The sequence below is a fragment of the Trichosurus vulpecula genome, chromosome 9, assembly GCF_011100635.1.
Source record: "Trichosurus vulpecula isolate mTriVul1 chromosome 9, mTriVul1.pri, whole genome shotgun sequence".
NCBI classification, from domain to species: domain Eukaryota; kingdom Metazoa; phylum Chordata; class Mammalia; order Diprotodontia; family Phalangeridae; genus Trichosurus; species Trichosurus vulpecula.
In genome coordinates, this window is record NC_050581.1 from 32,274,795 (window position 1) to 32,300,256 (window position 25,462).

General features: G+C 39.8%; 1 protein-coding gene across 2 annotated transcripts; it reads left to right on the plus strand.

Annotated features, from left to right (window-relative positions):
• The first annotated feature begins 4,738 nt into the window (after positions 1-4,738).
• ZFAND5 (zinc finger AN1-type containing 5) lies at positions 4,739-19,531 on the plus strand. Of its 2 annotated transcripts, none has more exons than XM_036737661.1 (6): positions 4,739-6,284; positions 10,973-11,132; positions 11,917-12,028; positions 13,077-13,180; positions 16,717-16,842; positions 17,836-19,531. In XM_036737661.1, exons 2-6 carry the CDS (start codon positions 10,982-10,984, stop codon positions 17,982-17,984), a joined length of 642 nt encoding a protein of 213 aa, XP_036593556.1. In that variant the 5' UTR covers positions 4,739-6,284; positions 10,973-10,981; the 3' UTR covers positions 17,985-19,531. The 2 variants fall into 2 exon arrangements, with proteins under 2 accessions (XP_036593556.1, XP_036593557.1); XM_036737662.1 differs by lacking the exon at positions 4,739-6,284 and adding an exon at positions 7,769-7,871 and having other exon boundaries at positions 17,836-19,527.
• The last annotated feature ends 5,931 nt before the right edge of the window (positions 19,532-25,462 follow it).

Consider the following 25,462-nt stretch of genomic DNA (forward strand, 5'->3'; position numbering starts at 1 on the left):
CCATACATAGCTTTAATTTCTTCATCTGAAAACTTCCTGTTCATATCCTGTGACCATTTATCAATTGGGGAATGACTTGCAGTCTTGTAAATTTGAGTCAGTTCTCGATACATTTTAGAAATGAGCACTTTATCAGAGACACTAGTTGCAAAAAATTTTTCCCAGTAGTGCTGGGCAGTTTTAACTCTATATGCTAAAGACCCCTAGCACTATCACTGACCTACTGATATGATCTAAGGACCCTGTGAGCTGTATCAACTAGTTGCTCCTCCAAAGTCATCTTAGGACTTCTGGGCCTGTTTAATTTTGGTTTTAGCTTACCGTCCATTTGAAGTATCTAAGATGATGTACTGGTGGACCAGCTATGTATCCATCATCCATCCGGTATTTCCTTTGTGAACCAGTTCTTTTGAGTGATTATCGATCTCATTTGAAGACCTCAGTATTCTAGGGTTTATTGAAATCTACAAACGGGAATCCCAGCAAACAGAAATTCCTCTACCTTATGGACTCTGCCAGACAGCCTCCATAAAGAGTGGCAAACACCTCTGGTGAGCATATATGTCTCCCTATTTTATGCTTCACTTCTATAATCATAAGGTTGTCCAGCTAAATTATACCATCTTTCAATAAATCTTTTATGATTTTAATTTACACATGAGAGATTCCTTTTTGGAGAAAAGACTTTAAGGTGGCACTTTGCTTTGCACACCAATCTTTTTTTTAATAGTCAACTAACAATAAGGAAAGACCTCAAATATCTCAACTGATGTCTGCTGATCCATAAAAATTTCCATGTTAGGCTCATATGGTTTATTGGTGTGAAGTTGGTGCTTTGTGAGTAAACTTAATTCTAAGGTCTTTAAGACCATATGACTTAAAGGTCACATTTGCCTGATTTCTTTTGCCTCCCAAATGGCAGGGCTAGAAGGAATGGTTAAAAAGCTTTGCATTAGGGAAGCTAATGTGGGGGAGGAAGTAAGGTATTTCCTTTTCATGGAAGTCCTGTTCCTTTCCCATCCCACCAACATACTCTCTCATCTATTGCAGTCCTCTCCATCTCCCATCTTTCAGAAGGAATTTTTCAGCAAAACTGCATCAGATCAAGGGGTGTCTTCCATGAGATTCTATGAGTTCTTACTGTGGTCTTGGGGGTTTTCTGATGTGATAGCAACTAACTGGGGCCAGAATGTCCTCTGGACTACCCCCATTCCTCAGCCAAAACAGAATTTGCTCTGGGTGTCAGAATTTCTAGTTATGACTGTACATATCCACAGATTTTCAGGGCTTTTACATATTCAACAGTATTTTAAGTTAGGGAGTGAAAAAACTGCACAAATACTAAATGAAACAATATTTGAAGAATATCAATATATACTGTATAGTAAGTAGCCTCCTAACTAAAAGGCAAAATGGTTACTGATATTAAAAGATAATGCCGTGGATGCCGCTGAAAACTTAAAAAACACTGATATAGATGGTAAAGATATCACTGAGGGCAAAAAATATCATAAAAGAAAGCTTCTTCAGACTTTATTATAAGCATTAGTAACTAACTACTTTAACCTCTTAAACAAAGCCTGGGGCTTTGCACCTAGTAAGGCTCAATCAGACACTTAATTAATTTATCATTCTAAAATTTATCATTCTAGCTCAATTTGCATCCCAAAGCCATATTAGTTGTAGGTCTAAGTCTGCCAAGTTGTGATACTTCAAAGGCCCAATTTGCCTCCTTGTGTGAAGATACCTAGTTCATGTTCCTTGTTACACACAGTTTATGCATATATCTATAGACATCTGGAGCCATGGGGCTTCACCTTTCTCAAGCTGTGTTTTCTGTTTCTGGATATCTCAATGAATATTCTCAGCCTTCCTGTCTAAGGTTAGTTTCCATCTACTCTTGATTTATCTTATATGTACCAGCTAATGTTTATATCTCCTCCTTTAGTGTGCATGCTTCTTGGAGACAGGGACTATTTTTCTTTGTATCCCCAAAACTCAGCAAGCACTTAATAAATCATTGATCGATCGATTGCATTACCTTCATGAGGCAACAATCCAAAGTACGGACATTTAGGATACTGATGTTAAAGAAAATTTGCATTTTGCAACTAAAATACAAATGGTTACAGGTTTGCTGTGTTCCTTGATACTTGAGGATGTCTCAGACTTGTGGCTTGTAGATAACTAACCCTTGTCAGTGACAGATGTTACTGAGTTTCCTTGTAAACTCAGAGACCTTAGCTTTTCTTCTTAGGAACTACTTCCCATGTATTAATTCTTTCCAGGTGGGGTGGCGGGGTTCTCCTTTAGGCTTTCTCCCAATTCTCCCTATATATTCTCATGCTTCAACTGTGGGTTCAAAACTAAATGTAGGTAGACTCCAACTTACAAGTGGGTGGCTTTCTAAAAGTTCACTTCTAAGTCACTTGTTTGGAAGTCAGAATATTAGGCCATGTATACTATACTCAGTCAGAGGCAGAGTAGCTAACTGGTCTGTATAACTTTGGGTGAATCACAAATATTCTTCCTATCAGTTGTCTCTCCTGAAAAATGAAGGGGTTCTATTAGATGATTTCTAATATCACTGACAATTCTAAAAATCCTATGATTTTATTGTTTTCCCAAATTATGTCCTAAATGGAGGTTAGCTCCTCAGCCGACACATGAAAGTCTTTTGGATAGGATCATACAATCAAGAACTGAAAGGAACATTGGAAATCATCTAGTCCAATCTGCCAAGAAGTGGAGTTTCAGAGAAATTAGGGGATTCGTACCTTAGGTCACAGAAACAAAATCAAGCCAAGAAGCATTTATTAAGGGCCTACCATATGCTAGGTAAGGAACAATGGTCTGGAGAGCCAAGCCCATGTTCTTTTTCACTAGACCACAAATTAGTAGAGCTATAGTAGTAACAGGTTACCCTCCAATTGCCAGAGCATAATGGGTGCCAAGTTCTATTGCAACAATTGGGCTAGCAGCTGCTGTGGGGGGTGAAAGACCAACACAAGCCCAACAACAAGAACACTGCCAGCACAGGTTCTTTGATCTGTTTTACTAAGGAAAGTAGCATTAGGGGGTTAACAATTCTACTTTAATCCAACATATACATATAAACTCATTTAGTTCAAGGGAAAAAGCCAGCACCCTGAATTTCAGAGCAAGTACAAATAAATTACAAACATACATTTATAAACAGACCAAATACAATTCATAGTTACCAAGAACGCATCAACATCTGAGTTCACAAGCTGGAGGGCTCTTAACTACGGCTGCCCAGTCTCCACATCAACACTACTCCAAGAGTGAGGGCCCCAGCAAATAGCTCTCTTCTCTTTAAACACTCTTTAGCCATCATCAAACTGTCATCTGAGCCAGGAGAACCTAGGCTCCTATTATTTATTGCCTCTGATCTTAGCAACTCCCCTTAGGACCCCAGGGCTTCACGCCCACATAGGCTTAGCACCTAGTAGATAGGGGTTTGGGCCTGGGGCTTTGCACCTACTAAGGCTCAATCAGACACTTAATCATTCTAAAATAGTAAAAAAGTCCCAACTTAATTGATATTACAAGTTCTAACTGAAAACTCAGGAGACTAGGAAATGTAGCTATAGCCCCAGCCTCTGAAAGATTTCCCTCCTCTTGGGAGGCTGTCTTTCCTCTGTCCCAGAGAGTCTCTCTAAGCAGTAATTTCATAAAATTCTAACACATGCTAACTTATATTGGGCTTGTTATGCACAATTATTAATCACGTGTCACGGATGTTTATTGGATATCTAGTAGCAAATTATTTAATCTTGTATTTACGCAACATTAAAAAAAATTCTGAAGTATACAACAGCAAAGTTGTGTTTCTGCCCTCAACAAAGACAGTGATGCCCTTCAACTTTTTAGCAGCCTTCAAAACATATCACACCACCCAACAGGTTATTCATGTGGCTGTACTCCCCTTTATGAAAAAGGCGCAAATTAAAATAAATTGATTCGCCTCAAATTTATTCAAGAAGGCAAATTCCAAGGGTTCTGATAACCTATTTAGCTCACCGTCCTAAACATCACCACCACAGTTTGATAATTGAACACGATCGTCTTGATAGAGCAAAAAAAGTTAAGTATCTTGTATACCCATACAGTTCACTAAGATAAAGAACTACGTGCTACAATTAAGGAATGTGGCCACTAAAAGGAGTTAAATGTTTTGACTGACTGAGTTTCAGTTATGCACAAAGTGTCATAAACCAGAATCATCCACTCGTCAAACCTCGACTTCTACAGCTCCTCTACCCCCACAGCCAAATGAAAGAAGACAGAGGAAAATCGCTCAACGTTTTATAGGCCTTTACTTATTAGATCCATTTTAGCTATTCCTCTTGTCCCCTAGTTTGAGTGTTATTTCATTTTCTGGCGAGATCAGATAGAGTGAATCGATCCTCTGGTCATTCCTGACTTTTTCCAAACTCTCATGCTTTGTGCCATTGTGAATTTCCCTTATCAGTTTCCATCTGCTTTGTGGTCTCGGCTAATGGTCTCTTGCTGGCTTTCTCACCCTCCCCCCCGCCTTTTTTTTTTTTGCATGTGTGTTCTTACAGAAACATTCCTTTGATGGAACATTAGGTACTTTCTCCCAATTCACGATCGCTATGCTCGAAGAGTCGATTTCTAGGAGTTTCCAAAGGTTGGCCAAAACAGTCTGTCCAGAACAGAAATACTACTTTAAGGCCAAAAGAATTAGCAGCCTGGGGCGCCGAGAGTTTTTCCTGACACAGCATAACCACGGCACGACCTTGGGCGAGTCACTTCAAGTTCTCGGGGCTCGGGTTTCCCATTTGTAAAGGGGCGTTGATGATACCTCCAGGTGGCAGGGGGAAAGAAAAGCCCACGTGACCAGGCGAGCCCGGCTGCTGTGATAGGAGCGAGAGAAGGAGAGAGACTGCTTTGGGGTATTCTCTTCGAGCTCAACGGAGACCAAAAAAAAAAAAGTCCTCTCTTAGCTAGAGACAAAGCGTGAGAACTTTCAGGATTGGGGAGGGGGGAAAAGGAGCTTTAATGGGAAAGTTGCCGGAGGGTGAGGGCGTTCATCAAGTTAAAAATAGACTCGCGTCCTCTACGCCGCTCCCGCCTCCCAGTCCCACCCTCAGGGTGGTGGCCCCCGCAGCTTAGGCGTTTTTTGCATAGGTCTGAGTGACAGTTGCTTTGTCTCCCCCTCCCGGGGCGGCCCGCTGCCCTTCTGAGGCTCGGCTTTCCCTGCCCCCACCGCCTCCTCCTCCTCCACCGCCCGGGCGCCCCGGAGCCCGAAAGCCCGGGGGCGGAGTCACAGAACCCTTCGTCATCCTCGTCATCGTCCTCGAGGCTAGAGCAGCAGCAGCAGCTGCTGGAAGAGCTTTAGCCGCCGCCTCGGTTGGTTGGAGAGTCGTTTGCTGCCGCTGCTGCTGCAGCTGCTGCTGTGTACACGGCCCGCCCCTGCCGCCGTTGCCGCCGCCGACGCCGGTGGGGTTTTCGCTGACGTCCCCGCCCCGCCTCCTTCTGCCTCGAGACTTGGGGCCGAGGACCGGGTGAAGAGACGGCAGAAAGCGCACCGCAGCGAGGCTGCCTGTACGCCGGGGTTGCTGGTGGCAGCCTCGGGGCGGGGGCGGCGCGAGCGAGCGTGAGCGCGAGACCCGCTGCCGGGAGCCGCGAGAACCTCGGCCGGAGGTAGAGGAAGGAGAAGGAAGAGCCGTATTAAAAGACTGTCGGGAACTCTTCCCCCCCCCCCCCCCCGCCCGGCCTCGGAGTCGCCGCCTGACCCCGGGGAGGAAGCGGCCCCGTGGTCGTCGTCGTCGCTTCCCTCCGCCTATTCCAGCGCTCGGCCCCCTCCCACTCCCTCCTCCCATTTCCCGAGCCCCTCGGCGAGCCTCGGCCACGCTCCGCGCCGCCGAAACAAAGGAGGGAACCAGGGAGCGGAGGCGGTCGCGCGAGCTCGGGCCCCCGGGCTTCCTCTCGCTCGCGCGCCCGGTTCCGGGGCAGCCAACGGCACCTGGGCGCTGTGGAGGAGACGGCGCCTGAGGAGGAGGCGCCGCTGGTGCTGCCACCGCCGCCGCCTGTGCTCCTGCTGGTGGGCGCGAGCTCCGCCCGGGATCTGCCCCGCCGCACGCGCCTCGCCCGGCCCGGGAGCCGCCGCTCACCCTCCCTCACCCGCCCCTCCTCCTCCGAGCCGTCGCGAAGGCAGAGCCGGCCGCCCTCTTCGCATCCTTCAGCCGCTCCCTCCCATCTTCTTCAGGGTTTCTCGGCCGCCTAGAGCCCACTTCGTAAGTGAGGAGTTGAGGGGCTCTGTGGGATGGGGGGGAAGAGGGGTCGCACTTCGGTCGGTGCTTTGTATTGGCTTTGCCACAGAGGGAGGGGGAGGGGGTAATTGGACGGTTATGGGGGGGGAAGGGATATGCGCCGCCCGTGGGGTGAACGGGCGGTCCCTTAGAAAGTGCTTTAGGGCCTTCCTTATTTGGGGCGAGGACGCCGGGGGCCCGGCTCCCTCCTGGGAGAATCGAAGCCCGTCCGTGTAGAAATCGTTCCCTGGAACGAGCTCGAGGAGCCCGGGCCTAGGGGCGAACGTGCTGGGCCCGAGCCGGGCCGGGCCTGGAGGGGTGGAGGCCCACCTGCGCGAGGCCTGGGGAGGGGGAGGGAGCGGGAGCGGGGCCGCCGAGGAAGCACAAAGGCGGCGGCGTCATCTTGTCGTCGTGGCCCGGGGCCCTTCTTCCCCGGCTTCCTCCTCCCTCTCCTCCATCTCTCCTTTATCCCACCCCAATGCGGCGGCCTCGTCGCGGCGAGGACGTGGAAACCGCCACTCCCCCACCCCCTTAGAAATCTGTCAGGAAGCGGCGGCTTTTTCACCCCCCTGACTCGGCGGCTGCCGCTGCCCTGGGCGAGGGAAGAAAGGGAGGAAGAAACAAAGAGAGGAGGACGACTCGGGGCTGTACCGCGCTCCGGGGTTCCGTGTGTGTGAGCGTGAGCGCGCGTGTGCGTGTGTGTCCCCCTCAGCTGACCCTTGGCAATCTGGAGGGTTTAGGTGGAGTGTATGGGGAGAGGAAAAGGCCACGGGGGCAGCAGTCCCGGGGTACTGATGAGTTTGTTCAGCATGACTCAGTGGTTTTGTGCCTCACCAGGGCCGTGCAGGTCTTGTAGGCCTCGTTGGGGGGGGGGGAGGAACGCGCCACCCCCTCCCCATTCTCCAAGGCTGAGCACGGTAGCTGCTTCTGAGCAAGCTTCCATACTGTCGGCTTTGTTTCACGGAGGCGCGAGTCTCCCCTTTCCCCAGACTTTTTTTTGGGGGGGGGAGGTGTTGCTATCCCCGTTTCATACTACCCCTCCCTCCCTCTTTTGTGTGTTTCTGCCCCCAGCTGTCCCTGGCTTTCCCTTTTGTTCTAGGTCACTGGTTGTAGGTCGTGAACGTGAGATCCTTTTTAAGCCATTTTCCTTACAAGTCATGGAACAGACCTTGCCAAAAATATGTGCTCAAAACAAAGCTTGCATTTTTAGGAAGGGCTTGGAGGTTGGCTGTCCGCACGGTTCTTTTCTTCTGTGTGGGCCTTCCGTGACTTTGTTTTTCAAGAGGAGGTGATTAGGTTTGAAACTGGGTCTCTCTGACCTAAATACTATTTATCCTGTCACTCAAGTTATTCTAAGGAATTCTCTTTTTGACCTAACCAGGGCTTCCTCCCCCAAGCCTTAAGTTAAGATTTCCCCCATTCCCCCCAAATCCCTTTGAATCCCTAAGTTTGTGGAAATACTTCTTGTTAATTTGAATTGAGTTTAGAAAAGGCTGGTTTAAAAGCGAATTTCCCACAAATTACAATTTGTCGTTCGCTCAAAGAACTACATCTCCATGAAGGAAAATAAAGGTACCTTACTTTAAATAGGGGGTGTGAAGATTTTGTTTAAGGTGAGGTAAAGGGGGAGTTTCCCTTGTGGAGTAACTTTTAAAATATTGCCGTAGCTTTAAAATTAATCACTGAGAAATGCAACCTTATAAATTTGTTTCAGTCCTAAACTAAGGCATTATTTTTTACAAAATGATTATTTGATAACCTAATGATTAAGTTTGTGTGCAGAATTTGCCAATTAGCGTGAGTTAAAACTTGATGGTCCTCATCATGTTGAAATGTCTGGGGCTCTTTAAAATGACCGATTTCATGATGCTTTATGTTCTATATGGGGTTTTAGACTGTCCTCTTTCCTTGCGTAAAGGAAACTGGAGCATTGTTAATGGGATTTTACATTTTCCCATTACAGTACTGGTAGGAGTTCCACAGCCTTAGTGCTTTAGGTCTTGTAGGAGTTGGCAGCCTCCGGGATATAAATAGAAGCTGATTTCAGAGGCCCCTGTTGACGAGGTTGTATGTGAGAGCCTCCACCTCAAGCCTGTCACATTGCAGCCTTGTGACAGGCGGAAGCTAATGTACCCACCCATGTGATCTAAGCTTCTGAGAAGTATTAAAGCGAGCAGAGCACACGTGATGGCATTTAAAACTGGCGTTCCAGGGGAAAACAGTGAGATAGAAAGCAAGTTAGACGATGCTGACTTCCTAGTAGCCTTATCTAGCAAGCACAACTTTATGTGTATCTATCCTCTGGGGTAGGAAGAAGGTGGTAAATTTTGATGTGCCAAGTGGACGTATTTGTTGTTTGGTAATTTACATGCCCCTAAAACACTTAAAACCCATCTTTAATTTTCAAATTTGGGATTATAAAAACATTAAATTGTGGCTTGAGCTATAATTGTGTTCACGGGTTGGGTTTTTTTTTTTTAAATATTACTGCTTACTTTTAAAAGATGTCAAATGATACTTGGACCTACTATAACAAGAGTAATGAACTAGCATAATTTTAGTCGTTGGAGTAGTAACTTTTGAAATTAAGGGCTTGACTTTCTGCAAAGATGTACGGAGATCAGTACTTGTGACTTGGTAGGCCATCACATTTTAATTTGCATAAATCGCCGAAGAGTATTTTTGGTACAATTTAAAATATCTTTATAAAATACTTTCAGCCAGTTTTCTAAATAATAAAGTGATGATGAAATATGTTTACAGTGTCCAGCTCTAATATGAGTAAGCTAAATTTCCCTAAGTCTTATTTAAAGAGACAGGCAACTAGCTAAATTATAAGAAGTCAAATCAGGGCACAGGTCAGTTTGACAAATACTTTTAGTGTTTTCACTAATGTAATTAATAATCACTTTCCCTTACCTAGATTTGTACTGAATTCATATTAAACTTGATGTATTCCTGCCCAGGTGTCTTTTCATAGACAACGCCAAAACCTGTAATATTTATTCCCTTTTAATCTCCTGCTTCTTAGGAGATTTTAGGTGCATTAAAAGTCCTGTGTTCCTTTCTGGTTCTTTCTTCCTCTAGTTAGTACTCTCCTTCCTCAAGTTATCTTCTATTTACTTATTTGTAACTTCTCCCACTCCCTAAAATAGAAGCTTCTTTTACAAGAGGCTATTTTTCCTAGCATCTGTATTTTAAGCACTAAGAGCAAGCTTGTACCTAGTAGACAGTTAAATGCTTGTTGAATTCAGGATTCTAGTTAATATTAATCTTCCAATTTTTATTATATTAGGGATGCAATAGAATATAGTTCTAAAAATAGAGTATTGCAATAACTGCTTTTAAAATTGCCAAAGCACATTTTGTAGTTGTTTTTCTGAAGGTTTCCTTCAGTTACATCTTAGGCTTACAGCCCTTTTTGGAACACTTATCCAAAATGTTTACAACTTCAATAAGTTTTTCAGTTATGGTTTGATTACAGATTTTAAAAAGAATTAAAATGTTCCATAAGGATACAGTGCTGCCTTTAAAATTATTTGCTACTGGCAATTATGCTAACATTTCAGAATGACCTGAAAAACCTTCCAGTTTCCATTTTTAAAAATTCTTATAGATCACTTTTTTCTAAGAACAGGGAATTCTTACCCAGAGGACAATCTAATGAACATAATTCATCTTCAATTTGTGGCAGATCAGTTGATTACACTGAGTGCCAATTATAACGGTGCCCTTGGAAACACAAGGATTTGGTTGCTATATCGAGTTCTGTCTAGTAACCTTGCGTCAGAGATTAACCACTAGTGAAGGTGAAGTATTTATATTGCCATAACTTTCCATGTCCCTGTTCTCACAAGCAGCAAAGGTTTGTTACCTGCTAGAAGTGGGATGTTGAGGAGCATTCGCTCTAAATTTATCACAATAGTTGGAGTCATTGGCTGAGTAATCTAAAAATTGATAAAGCAAAATTATCTACATTACATACTATCTTTTAAGTACTTGGAGAACTAATTTTCTTGAAGTAAAGAGTACAAGGAGGGATTTCACAAGAAAGTAGCTGACCTAGAGATATTTAGGATCTGCACATATGTTGTTGCCAGTTAACAGGCTGGGTCAGATTACAAACACAACCTCGTTTAAACTCCATGTAACTTTATAAACACCTTTCAAGCTTTAAAAGAAGGCACATTTGGATTTCCTGTGAAGCCATTATGTTAGGTTTTTTTTCTTTTGTCCAAAAAATGATTTACTGAGTAGATAATTTAAATATTGTTTATGAAATTACTCACGTAAAGGAACAAAATAGAAGGAAAATACCAAATCTCAAAGCTTGTGTAAAATCACATTTCTTTGTTTCTCTTCCTGAAAGGATTGGTTGTTAATGAGAAGTGATAGAATGGAAATTACTGTTTAATGATGAGGGAAAGGTGAATATATGGTTTTAGAATTTTTCAATATGAAAAAAAATTTTCAATATGCCACAGAAAAGGGATAAAAAACTGGTATTTTCTGCTCTACTGAAACTCATTATGAACAGTTACTGCTTTTGTTAAGAATGCTGATGTCATTTGTTTCTAGAAAAAGCAGATACTGATGATATCATACCAAGTCAATGATTGATTTTGGTGATATGCCAACTTCTAATGCATTTTTTTTCCTGGTTTTATTTACAGCCCAGAGAAATGGCTCAGGAGACAAACCAGACCCCAGGGCCCATGCTGTGTAGCACAGGATGTGGCTTTTATGGAAATCCTAGGACAAATGGCATGTGTTCAGTTTGCTACAAAGAACATCTTCAACGGCAGCAGAATAGTGGCAGAATGAGCCCAATGGGTAAGTTTTTGCCAAGGAAAATCATAGTTTTTGAAGAAGTGGCGGAAAGAACTCTAGAACCAAGTATGTGAGCCGAAGCTGGGAACCTATACTGAAATCTACTGGAACCTGATGGGAGAAATTTTCGAACTTAACAAAATGCAACAGCAAAATACTTGTGAAAATACTCAATTCAACAAGCTTGTGTTAAGCACCTACCAAGCGCAGGGCACTTTGCAAGGTGCAAAACGACAAAGGCAAAAAAAATAATAGGCCCTGTCCTCGAGGATCTTACTTGGGGAAAGAGGAGGGAAAACTGCATAATTTAACTTCTCATTTTTATATTTGAGAATTTGCACCATGTTTCAAGAATGCTTTGGATATATCTTTTTAATTTCATATTTTGTTTGAACCACCACCCTAGGAATAAGTAGAGGATTCTGCCAGCATAGTAAAGGTGATTAGAAGAAGATCGACATACCTAAACGTTTTATGTGTTTGTTTATTAATATGGAAATATCTTTAAGGTTACTTGATAGACTAATTCTTAGAAATCACAAAATCTCAAGAGTTGTAAGGAATATCAGAGGTCATCTAGTCCAACTTATGCCTGAACAGGAAGTCCCTCTTACAACATTCTTGACAAGTGGTCATCTAGCTTCTGCTCTTCCGGTGGTGATGGGGAACTCAATATCTACTCAGGTGGTCCTTTGAGTCTTTGGACGTCTTGTAGGTTGGAAAATTTGTCCTTCCTGAGTTTTTAAGAAGTTTCTCCCAATCTACTGTTCCTGTTTTTGTTTTGTAGGATCAGCTAGTGGTTCCAACAGTCCTACCTCAGACTCTGCATCAGTTCAAAGAGCAGAAGCTAGTTTAAACAACTGTGAAGGTGCTGCTGGCAGCACATCTGAAAAATCAAGGTATGATTTGTTTTCAGGTTATTTTTGTGTAACATTACAAAGCATAAGTAAGTAAAGTTGTGCTATATTCCTTTTCCCTGATAAGGGACTACTTTAAATGTATCAAACTCTACACACATTACATATAAAAGGATAGGTGGTAGATGTTTGAATGCAAATATAAGCATTACAACTCACTCCTGTAAAGAAAATACTCAGAATGATCTACTAAATATTAAATTTTGTTCCTTTGGAATTAGAATTAGTGATAAACAGAGCCTTTGTACATTTTAATTGTCAGAGGAGGGCACAAAGTGAACAAGTAATGCACTCGAGTTATTTAATCAAATAGACATTTTGGGAGTGTAATATAATTTTGTAACCTTTGCAATTACCATTGTAGTGTTGCTGAGTAACTCATTCAGCCTTTGGTTCAACTCAAGACAATAGGGGAAGCACCATCCCAAGAACTGGTGGAATTAAAAAATGAGTAAGACATAATTCCTGCCCTCAGGGAACTTAGAGACTAGCAGTCAAGAAAAGACTTAAATGAATTAAAATGCAAAGAGTAAAAGTGCATAAACCAATGAAAAAAACCTATCATTCAGTAAAAGAATATTGCTTCATAACTATGGTACAAATTAGAATGGAAGGACAAAGCTAGCTAAAGTGCTACAATAGAGAGTTTGGCCTTGAACTTTGAAGTACAGTTTTTGTTGCTTGATCTCTGGTACACACAGAATGGTAGTTGTCCTTTTTAAAGAAAGAGTCAACTCCATTAGTCAAAGATTACAGATAAATCCATTTGATAAATTGTTAAATACCTACTTTGTATGAGAACCGGCCTTTTCTCTTAAGGAGAAAGATTAGTATGAAAATGAGGACTAGCCTATAGAAGTATTTTAAAAGTTAAAACTGCTATGAGGACAAAGTATGCATCTGCATATGTCCTTGTAAACATATAAGCTTAAAATAGTACCCAAGAAGCTAACATATTTTGAAAATACCATATTTAAAACGTTGAGCTATTAACACCTTTAAAAAATTTTATTTTACTGAACTCGAATAGAAATGTGCCTGTGGCCGCTTTGCCTGTAACACAGCAAATGACAGAAATGAGTATTTCAAGAGAGGACAAAATAACCACACCGAAAACAGAGGCATCAGAACCAGGTATGCTTTTAATAGCTTAACATTGGTTCCTTCTGAATGCTTTCCTGAATTCTGAAGAAAGGATTTATTTAGGGGGTTCTCACAGCTCTGTTGAAGAAGAAAAGAGAAGATATTTGCCAGAAGCATCTTCCTTCCACTGATAAGTCCTGATGTAAAACAATAGACTTTGTGTGTAACAAAGCATTTAGTCATACAGAACTTCAAGCAGATGTGAAGGGACAGTTTGAGATCTTTAAAGTCAGTCTTTACCAAAAAAATCTACATGTACTCATTTTGATGATAATTAGGTCCTCCAGTGACTCCTTTGGTTAAGGTATTAATAAGTTGCTGTTAGCTTGTGAAGTGACTGAACAGCTGCTCAGTTTCTTAACACAGCTGTAAAGTTATTTGTGTATCTTCCCACACAGGAGACACAGTATGTGGTAAATCAGTTAATTTTTTTCTCACATGTATATGCCCTTACTAAAGCTTTAAATTCAAGATGCTCCTAATTTGAAAATTGTCATAATTCAAACTGTCTCTTCCTGATGATTGCCACTGTAATGTCTGAGGAAAAAGAAAATTCCTAAACCAATTAATACAAACATGTCTCTTGTGGTAGCAGTTTAACTTAGTTTAGAATAACCTTTTAAAAGAATTCATTTTTGTGTATGTAAATATATGCTGCTAATTTCAAAATAATTCTTGCCTGTCTAAAGCAGGCCCAGCAGGAGCAGCATTTTAAATAATGGGTTAAAGCTTTTGGAGATTCTGGGAATTTGGAAAAATATTTTGGGGTCCTTATGTGACTAATTCTAATTTTTTTGCTTAACTCTTCCTTCTTCCCCTTCACCAGGAAGAGAGTGAGGCTTAGTATTTGAAAAATAAATTTTAACAAATTTTAAGTGTTTTTTCTATAAAGAAATAATAGTCTTAATTTTTCAGAGAAACGTTTCCCTCAGTAAAGAGTTGTCATAAGCCCTGAAGAAGATATTTACGTAGATAGGTAGTGTGCTGTAAGATTTTATTTTAACATTAACTGGAAGAAATATAGATATATAGGTACACTGCTAAGATACTTCAACAACATAAACCTCAGAGGAATTATTCTATTTTCAGGAATCCACCCAAGCAAGAAATGAAATGCAAGGCCTGCTTGGGGAAAAGGTGACAAAGAACTGTCAAGAAAATAATAGATTTCAACAGTTTTATAGCAGACTTGGTATTAGTCTCATTTTCCTTAACTGAGCTTTGTTAGACTGGGCTGAGAAAAGCCTCTTTGGTGGTTAAAATATAAATTAAGATGTTATAATTTAGCAGTTTATCTTCATGGTCAGCTAGACTTTTAGGCAATAGGTTTGGGAAGGATGAGAATGCACTGCTTGTATTCTCAGGATGACCTAATGATCATATCAGTAAAAATTAAATAAACTTAGTGACCAATGCAAATAGTTCTTAGGAATATGTAAGAACCATGTTTCCAAGCCAAAAAATGGGATATAGGTACTATACTACCTCCTTATGGAAATAAAAATATGCAGAAGCTTTTCAGATTCATAGGTTAGTAACCTTATGCATTTGTCTTAGTTTGGGAATTTTTCTACTATCTGGAGAGAGATTATTTGTCTGAATATCTATGCTGGAAAAACACAGGGTGGTCTTTGTGTTCTATATAAGGGTCATTCAGTCATCCTGTAATTTCCTTGAAAATTGCAAATATAAACAGTGTACAACTTAATTAACAGGAAAGTGGCTTAGGTGAAAATTAATGAAGCTCTCTTTAGCTATTTGCTTATTAACACCATGGCCAAGATTGTAGTTTGTAAATACAGAGTTTTTAACCCAGGAAATTCTCAATTTTGCTGTAGGCCGGGGGTAGTTTTGTATATGTTGTAAAAAGTCAGTTTCCTCCTTTTATAGAACTGGCTGAATCTCCCAGCCTTCCTTCCCACCAACACCACCCCCTCCAAATTCTTTTGCCCTTCTAATGGTGCATTGTTTATCTGATGGTTTAATGGAAAGAGTACCTCACAGAGAAGATAAGTGTCCATCATCTTCTTAGTTGATAATTAGTTTGACCTTGGGAAAGTCTTCTTCTTGGGAAAGACCTTCTGACCTGGTTACTCTAAAAAGAAGAGATTGGGCAAAATTACTTATAAAGGTTCCCTTCAGGTCTAATATTGAGTATACAGCTGAGCCCTCCTTAACTTCTTGGATTCCACAAAGTAAGTTATTTTATAATACTTCCCAGGTAATTTTTTTTTTTTTTAGTATAAACAGAGAAATTGTTCTGTTTCTATTTACCCTAATAGGTGTACCAGTTTTAGCAAGAGTTAAAGTTTTTTACCAAGGAGAGTTCCAGAGTATTAAAACTTTTTAGACTTTTTAATACTTTCATTACTCTTTGATTATAGTATTTAATAAATGATTCTAAAAAAGTCATTCCACAAAACCCTTACAAGTTCTCAATGCCTCTGAACGCAAAGTTTACATTCTAATGCTGAAAGCATTGATGCTTATAAACCTTTAAGCAAAATATATACAGATCAACAAGTAAGATTATGAGGCTTCCTGTATTGCCTAGTAAATTGTAAAAGTTAATAACACATTTGAAAAGTTGGTTTATATTACCTTGGGACTCAAATGAAGAATGTTTTAAGTTTTGTAAATATTCTCCTAAGGGTTTTATGTTGGAAATTTGGGGCTTTAAAAAATTAAGTTTACTCTTAGGTTGACCAAATTTGACTAATCTGTTTCCTAGGAGCTCTTCATAATTTGCTGGTTATATCTTTTATTTGGCACCTGTTTAAAATTAGGTTTGCAGAGGAGTAAAACCTGATAGTGAAAACACCTGACTCTTAAATAAAGACATAAGTAATGTCTTGTCTCCATCACCCTAAATGTTATCAAAACATTCATTTTATAAATATTGCTAGTGTGCTTGGAGTTACTTTTGCCATTAAGACTTTTCAAAAAATATGATTGGGCAGAAGAGAGATTTTGATTCTAGCTTTCCTCCATTTTGTGGGCACAGGGTGCATATGAGTGACATTGAACACTTTAACTCTTTAAAAAATAGTATTCTAGTGTTCAGATGGTTTGGGATTTGTATGTTATTTCAAACTTAGTTATTTATTTTTACCAATGCCTACTGGTTTTGAAAAATTGATGGTTTGTGTTCATCCAGATGAAAATAGTTATTTTCAGGTTAAATTGGTTCTTCATTATAGTTTATTTGGGTTGCTTGACATCCTATTTAGAAAGTTTATACAATACAGAAGATGAGAATGTTGGTCTATATAGTATGATCCATGTTCTTCTGCCAACTCTGCAATATATAAAAGTAGGTAGCATTGTGTCTTTCAGAATCCTAACTACTAAGAAATGTTGGTCAAAGAGCTGTTTTTGAGAGTATTTTAGCAACACTGCTCTACAGAATGAGGGTAGGATGAGAGTCCTTGAGGAATCATTTGAGGGAATATGGTCACCAGTTATTTCACAAAGCTGTCATCCAGTTAACTCTTGTCAAATTTCCATTTCTTGGCTTTATTCTCCAGTTGTCACTCAGCCAAGTCCATCAGTTTCGCAGCCTAGTACTTCTCGAAGTGAAGAAAAAGCTCCAGAATTGCCTAAACCAAAGAAGAACAGATGTTTCATGTGCAGGAAGAAAGTTGGCCTTACAGGTATTGCAACTGCCTTAAAATCATCTATGCCTGAGAGAGACCACTAATGTTCAGTACTAGTAGAGGGACTGGTATAATGTTAAATTTAAAACCAATGATATGGAAAAATTACCACTAATCAAGATTTCTGTTTAAAAAATTGAAGAAACAGGTATTTTCTACCTTAAAAGGTAAATTGAGCTGCAGGGAGGGATATATCATTTTAGATCCTTTTTTCAGCTGTATAGTTGAAATGTGCCCTATTTGCCATATTCTACTATGGCACAACTAGTAATAAAAATTTTGCTCATGTATCTTAAAATTAATTTTCCCATTTTTTTCTCTTCCCTTTGTCCTCTGTCTCCCTGTGAAGGTAAGGAAAAATCACCTGGCAAATCTCAAGGACAATTTTCTAATATACAGTAACAATCTAAGCTAAATACAATTATTTCTGGTAGATAGAGAGTATTCTTTAGCCATGGTCGTAGTCTCTTTCCACCCACACTTGGTGCTCTGAATGCTAAAAAGGCTTGTTTTGGAGGTCCACCATTGTGTAGACAGGAGAATATTTTTAACTTGTATGTATAGTATATAAGACTTTGGGAGTCAGGAAGACAGACATTTATGTTCCCAGGTCTGGTGCTTATTACTCAATGTAATTGTGAACACTGAACTTGTTTCCTCATCTATAAGATAGAGGTATTAGAAATAATAGAGCTTTTCATTTTTAAGTACTATGTAAATGTCAGTTCTGTTGCCCAAAGAACAGAATTTTTTTAGTTGAAATAACTCAAGGTTAAGAGTTATTTCAATATACCCTAAATAATTTTGACATGACAAGCACATAGGATGAAAATGTATGTATTGCTAGAATGCAAAAGACTTACAGTATTTTTCTTTTACATTGTAGAGGTATTGAACTTTGATTTCACTTCTATAGTGACTAAAAACCTATAAATTACAGTACTTTAGAGCTAAGTTCCCACATGACTCTATTTCCTCTTGTTTGTACAGGGTTTGACTGCCGGTGTGGAAACTTGTTTTGTGGACTTCACCGTTATTCTGACAAGCACAACTGCCCCTATGATTATAAAGCAGAAGCTGCAGCAAAAATCAGGAAAGAGAATCCAGTTGTTGTGGCTGAAAAAATCCAGAGAATATAAACTAAATTACTACTTGTGAAGAGACTGAATTTTGTTTTTGTTTTTATTTTAATATATCGTAGGAAAACATTAAAGAGCAGATGCATGGCATTTTCCTTTGATGTTCTCCAGAGTTTTACTTTAAACTTGTCTGTCTTATAATTGATATTTTAGAATGTTTGGGTGTTTGTTACAGGCAGAATTGGATAGATACAGCCCTATAAATGTATATGCCCTCCCTCTGAATAAAATTGGATGATAACCTGCACCATAAATTGAAATGCACAGATACTGGAGATGAGATTATTTAGTTCACATGTGCCAAACAAATAGTAAAACCTGCATGTTTGCAGCATATATCTGCCTTTTGGGAATGTAATCAAGGTATAATATCTTTGGCTAGTGTTATGTGCCTGTATAAAAAAATGGTACACCAGAAAAAGACTGGCAGTCTACGTTTACCATAGTTAAACTTTGCCCTGTTAATTTCTACAACTTATTCTTTTGAAGCAGAAAGTAAGTTATCTATAAAGGATCAGACCTTTCAGTGAAATGAATATTTTTGGTGCCGTATATAAGCCATGGTCTACTAAATGCTGTGAAAGTAAGACATTCTAACTCAAAGGGTAAAAACATTGAAACAAGTTATATGGGAGTAAATCCATCCAAGTGACTCAAAGATTTGATTCTGTCTCTGAAACAGCGTGCTGGCCTGCACCAGAAGATTTGTCTGCTTTACTCTTGTGTAGCTAAAAATGTTGTGTAGCACAATACTGTAGTAAGGTTTTTCGTTTGTTTACAAGAAGAAATAAACGCTACATGGTTTTACATACAGCAGCTTTAATCAAATTACGTGCATTTGATGAATCTTACTTTGCAAAAGGTATTTGAACAGTTTGGTTTTTTGTGTATATCTTCTGTTGAATGTGTTTTTGGTTCCAGAAAGGTTGTTTAAAGCTTTTTTAAAACTTCAGTTTTCAATGTAATTGCACCCTTCTGCATGGAAAAAAAAAAAACCCATAACCGACATGGCTTAAGTGGTACCGAGAACCACTCTCAGAGGGCTGCTTTTATCATTTTAATTGTACTTGGGTGTAGGACTATAGTTGTTTTTGGGTGTATTGCATGGGCTGCATTATCTACAGCATTGTACAATAACAACTCTAGAAAAGGCAGTAAACTTCACTGATGCTTGTCTGGTAATATCACTTCTGTGTTATAATGGAAGGTTTTTCTGTGATGTATGAAACTTGTGGTTTTTTTACATATAAAACGAGTACAGTTTAGACTAGTGTTGTGGTAATGCCTGTTTTCATTTGTAAATAGTTAAGTATGTACACAAGGCGCTACTTTTGACTTTTTTTTTTTTTAATTGCAGTGTTCAGTCCTAGTTTTTACTTCACTCTTAAGGCATCAGGTTTTTGGCTTAAATTTCATGTACTTTAGTTTGGAGTTAGATATGCAAATGTGTACAGATAGTTCATATTTATGTATTGCACATAATCATGCTCCTCAGCATTTATGCTACATTGTATTATGTAAATAATAAAAATCATGTACAGAGGGAATTATTTCCACTCATTCATTGGCTTCTTAGTCATGGGTTATTTTCAGAATTAGAAGCCTTGAAGGGGAAAAAAATTGATATCTGTATTATATAAGGCATTAATTTATTTCTTACTTTTTTTTAGCTATGTATATAGGCTTAGCATAGCTGTAATGTCACTTTTTCATCTCAATCCCTGAGGAGGATTTATTCTACTGAGAAGCGTGACAGATGGAATATAATTTTTAAAACTTGGACTTTTATCAATCAGTATGCCAAGATAGGATTTCTAGGGGACAGATCACTGTTTGCAGCTTAAAGAAAAAAAGGAAATCTGTGAAGATCTATAACTTTTACCTCACTCACAATTTAGTCTATATATGGTTATGGTTCTTTCCTCTCCTTTGGGATTTGTCATGGCAAGACACAAGTGTGCTTAATTTTCCAAAGGCATACACCACTGCTATTTTGATCTGTCTTGGATTTTACTGTTTTTGTTAAAAGAAGAAAAAAATTCAAACAGCAGATGTGCTGTCCAAAAGGAGAGAAAGGAACAGTGCAATTCCTGGGCCAGCTTTGGCAGCAGCTGTCTTGTTGGCAAGGGATAACACCACCAACTTAGCCATAATGGGATTTTAGGGGTGGGAAGGAGTCCCTTCATTTTATCTGTACTCTAGTGCTTCCTGTAATGTATAATGGGATTTTTTTTTTGGCTGCCTCATACTTCTGATACAGGAAAAGACTACAAGTAGAAATGACTACAAGTGCATGTTGGGATAATGATCTATGTCTACAAAAATGTGAATCATGTTAAAAACTAAATCTAGTTGGGGTGGGGGGGGAGGTATAGATATTCACTTATCCAAGCACAGATTCAATTGATTCCCCTACTCTACCTCCAGCTAACTGCTAGAAAATTCTAAATGATAGCTACTGGTAGAAGAAAAGATGTGTGGTGAAGAGAAAAGGAAGAATTCTGCAGGAAGCCGCTAGAACCCTTGGAGACCATACAACTTCAATTGGGGAAGGTCTGTATGATCAAGAGCTACGAGTGCTAGTTTTTTAAGAAAAGTGGCTGTTTCTAAGGATTTTTGTTTGCTGTGTTTAAAAAAAAATTAGTGGCCTATGTAAAGGGAAGCATTAGTTAACTAAAAAGTCTTGAGTAAACAAAGTTACCAGTGTTTTAAATACAAAATTAGAGAAAAATCTTTAAAATCCTGAAAGGCTGTATGCATTATTCTGGGTCTTGGAAATGCGATGCTTCATAAAATCTGAAATAGTTTGACAATGCCTTAAATAGGGCCAAGACAAAAAAGCGTTATGTTAGTTTTGGGCTAAGATTTAAAGCGTGTGGATTTTATTTTCATGGAAATACACGGCATGTATGGGTACAATATCAGAAACTGGCCTTTTCTGCTCTCTAGATTTTATTTACAAATACTTTTTATAGTCGAAGTGGGGCTCAAAACTTTTTGTTGAAAGTAGTTTTAAAGATAATATTTTCAATTAAGCTTTTATTTTAGATGACTTGTATCTGTAGCTCCTGACCACTTGAGGTAATTTCCGGGCAAGAAGTCACTATTACTGTCTGGTTTTTTTGAAACATGATCGGTGTCAGTTTTGTTGATGTAGGTAACACCTCCGGTGGTGCAGATAGCTACCCACCAACACTGTTTTGTTGGACTTTAGTTCGTATCCTTCTATAATTCCTTCACAGGGTCCAGCCAAAGTACCGGAGTCGTTACTTGGGTGCTCGTGCAACAGCGGGCTGTCTGGCTTTTGGTACATGGTTGGTCAAAAATAGATGGCCGTGTATCTTTATCTTGTATAGCCCTTCGTGTGAAAGTTTTTATTGATGATACGTAATAGAGTTGGGGGTGTAGGGACTAGAGACCAATATGACCCGACTCTGGGACTAAATCACTAATGTCTTGCCGGGCTCCAACATTTGGGGAATAATTGCCATTTTACATTGGTTGTAGTTTGCGTACTAGGGACCAGGTGATTCCTTGTACTATCTCAGGTAGGTACTAGGTAACTTACTGAATAGAGTGCCAGACGTGAAATCAAGAAACCGGAGTTCAGACCGTGCTTCACAAAGCTACGACCCTGCACAAGTCAATCTCTTACCTCAGTTTCCTTATCTGTACAATGGGGAATATGATATCACCTTCCCCGTAAGATTATGAGGATCAAATGAGATAATAGTGTGAGGTGCTTCGTAAAGTTTAGTGCGGTCAGTGAGCGCCTATCAGACACCTCCGTGTGCCGGGCGCAGTGCCGAGTGCTGGGGTTATAGAGTCCAGAGGCTCTTTTCAAGGATCTCAGTGTTGAATGGGAGAAGTAATGCAAATAGCTACGCAGAAAGAGGCTGTGTACAGGGTAAGTCAGAGATAACTGGGAAGAGAGAGAGAGGAGGCTTCTTTTAGCGGGGATTTAAAGGAAACTAGGAGGGAGAGAATTCCGGGAAGAAAGACAGCCAGTGAAAATGTAAGGAGTTGGAAGATGTAGTTCCTTTTTTTTTTTTTTTGAGGTGGGAAGGCAAGGCAGTTGGGGTTAAGTGACTCGCCCAAGGTCACACAGTAAGTGTGTCAAGTGTATGGGGCTGGATTTGAACTGAGGGCCACCTGACTCCAGGGCTGGTCCTCTACTCGCTGCATTACCTAGCTGCGCCAAGATGTAGTTTCTTGTGTGAGGAACAGCAAGGAGGCCAGGGACAAGGGATAATAAAGGTACGTGAGGTATAAAATTGAAAAAGACTACAAAGGGGAGGTAGATTATGAAGACTTTGAATATCCAAATGAATTTCCCATATATATATATCTGATAACTGTGGGTGACACTTGTTACTACACTGATTGAAGTCACAAGTTTGACAAGATCAACATGGTCTAGTCTGTTTATGTCTGCCGGGGGTAGACACTATCTCACCATTGATTATGCTTGCATGACCTCCCTAGTTAGACCTTTGTAGGGAGTTGGTTATTGACACGTTTTGTGTAAATCATTTTTCATTTTGAAGGGTTTTTTTTAAGTGCAACTGTCAGAATTTTTATAGCTTTTAAGCTAAGAAATCAGATTTTTGTGAAGGTGTGGGGTTAGGCGTAATGCATACAGAGTGAGAGCTAATAAAAATGTTTTAGAAGGCTAAGGTTTGGTACTTTAAAAAAGGGACTCAGAAATACACATCAGTCAAAGGTGCCCATTAACTCTAGATATTAACACACTACCGTAATACCGGGCTTTGACAGAACATGGTGATTTTGTCTCCCCCATCTTCCTTCTTGAAAAGTATACTCAGAAATTGGTCTTTTTGTGTTCCAGATATTTGAATCCATTTTTTCTGCTTGCTAAAGTCTTTCTTTTTGCACAAGCAGTAATGTTGCTAAATGTCAGACGTGGCGGTGTTGACATGCACTTTTGGCCTTTATATCATCGTATCGTAGCTTTAGAGGTACAAGGTATGATGAGAGGTCGTCTGGTCCAGGGCTTAAACTTTTTCTACTTGCAACCCCTTCAGCACTTTTTAAACTGGGTTGTGACCTCACATTACCCACAGTTTAAAAAGCACTGATTCTAGTCCAGTTGCCTTCATTTTAAAGAATATCTGTAATCTAATTGACTCTCAGTTGCTGAACTGTTCCAAACTTCTCAAAGTCTTCTCCACTCTTAGATCACCTTTACATGATCATGCTTGGTTGGAAAAACAGCTCAGGTTTTAATAAAATATAAATTTCTTGAGGGAAGCAACTACTTCAATTTTGTCTTTGTCTTTCTCCGAGGACTGGCACATATTAATTGTTTAATAAATAGTTGTTTGGTGGAGCTCCCTCTACAGTTCTAAATCCCTTGAAATCATCCCCATTTCTCTTTTCCTTTATTTCAGTTCCTGATAAAGAAGTGGCTTTCTCAGCAAGGCTGGCCCCTCTATTTCTACTCTTGATGTCATCTCTACCTATCCTCTCTCTATTCTTCAATCCTTTTCTTTCTTCTGGATCCCTGCTGCCTACAGATGTGTGCTGGTCTCATCCTTACAAAAAAATCATTTGACACTGCCTATCCTCTAAAGCCATGCTACTAGAAAAAGCTGTCTTTGGTTATTGCCTCTACTATATTTCCATTTCATTTCAACCCCTTAAAGTTTGGCTTTCTGCCCTCATCTCTCAACTGAAACTGCCTTATTCAAAGTACATAATTTGACACCATGGATTACGCTTCCTGGGTTTACCTGATGGTGTTAACTTGGTTCTCCTAGATACTTGTTTCCTCAGGTTCCTTTAATCTGGTATACCCACTGACTGAGTATCCATTAAGGCTATATCCTGGCCCCTCTTTATAGCCTTAAACTTGGTGAGCTCATGAGCTTCCATGAATTCAATTACCAACCCCTTTTAGGCGATCGTCTTATCTATATATCCAACCTTAATGTCTCCTGACTTCTAACATTTTCAACTGGGGATCCTAGAGGCAAGGTTAGTGTGTCTAACACCAACCTCATCTCTCTTCCAAATCCACTACTCTTCCAAACTTCCCCATTTCTGTTGTAGGTACCATCATCCTTTCAGTTACCCAGGATCACAACCTTGGAGTCAGACTTAACTCCTTTCCCATTCATCCCACTTTTTCAATCAGTTGTCAGACCTCCTAAGATCAGTTGTCTACCTCCTAAGTAACTGCTTTAGCATACATCTCATAAGCTGCATGAGCACTACCCTACTTCTGGCCTTCATCTCTTGTCTGGACTGCTGTAATAGCTTTTTAATTGATTTTGCCGTCTCCAGTCTCACCCTTCTCTAATCCACCTTTCACTTCACTGCCCAAATGATACTCTTAAGGCTCAGATCATATCGTCACTCCCTTATTTAACAAACTACGGTACCATATTACCTCTAGCATCATATTAAACTCACCAAAACTGAGTAGCAGCCTACCTTTCCAGCCTCATGTTTTATTTCCCTTCATATACACTATAGTGGTCCTCCTTATTCTTCAAGTAAGACATTCTATCTTCTATCCCCATGCTTTTTGCACAGTTATCCCCGGTACCTTGAATGATCATGATACATCTCTACCTCTGTCTCTTATAATTCTTGGTTTCCATCAGGGTTTGATTTGAATGTCACTTCCCAACTGAGGGATCTTCCTTTCCAATTGCTAGTATCTCCCCTTTCCCCCCAAATTAAATTCCATGTTTATGTATGCTTGTATGTCCACCTGGGTAGAATAGAAATACTTTAAGGATAGAAACTGTTTCATTTTTGTCTTTTTATCTCCGGAATCCAATCCAGTATCTGGCATATAAGTGCTTAAATAAAGGCTTTTTTCAGGAAACTGAAGCCCAGAGAGATGAAGTCATTTGTCCAAGGTCGCATAGCTGGCAAGTGGCAGATCCAGAATAATTTGGCTGTGTGGGATATCTTGAGAAATTGTTGACTGTTTAATTCCCCTCCATTACACGGAGGTGTTTAGATAAGGACATGGATATGAAGACCACAGTGATGATGATGGAAGTAGAATAAAAATTATTTTCCATAACACTGCAGTATTGGTGCATATGAAGAAGTTTATACAAATTTAGTCAGCTGTTTTCAGCATGTAATTATCTTGAGTTATCCATGGCAGATTTAGAGTCCTCATGCTGGTTTTCCTTATATTCACTGCACCATTCCCAAACATGCATGTTTGGTATCAGCAAAGTATACAACTTTAAAAACTAGCCTATGTAAAATAGTCTTGGAATTCAGTAAGTTTTAACTCTACTAACTCTTCTAAGAATGCCTTTATTTATTCCTTGAGTGGCATTGTTATCGTATCCTATATTTGTTTTTCCATTAGCATAAAAGATGAATAGTTGATTATACCTTCAATTAATTTGGTACCTCTTCCAAAAAAAGAAAATACTACTACATGTGCATGCCATGTGTGTTCCTGAAAAGGAGAATGTGACTCATCT

Bases quoted from the DNA above. Each gene is read 5' to 3' on its own strand.
- ZFAND5 (XM_036737661.1), top strand. From the start codon at position 10,982: ATGGCTCAGGAGACAAACCAGACCCCAGGGCCCATGCTGTGTAGCACA. The intron at 11,133-11,916 runs GTAAGTTTTTGC...TTTGTTTTGTAG, and splicing joins TGGCAGAATGAGCCCAATGG to GATCAGCTAGTGGTTCCAAC. The intron at 16,843-17,835 runs GTATTGCAACTG...TTGTTTGTACAG, and splicing joins GAAGAAAGTTGGCCTTACAG to GGTTTGACTGCCGGTGTGGA.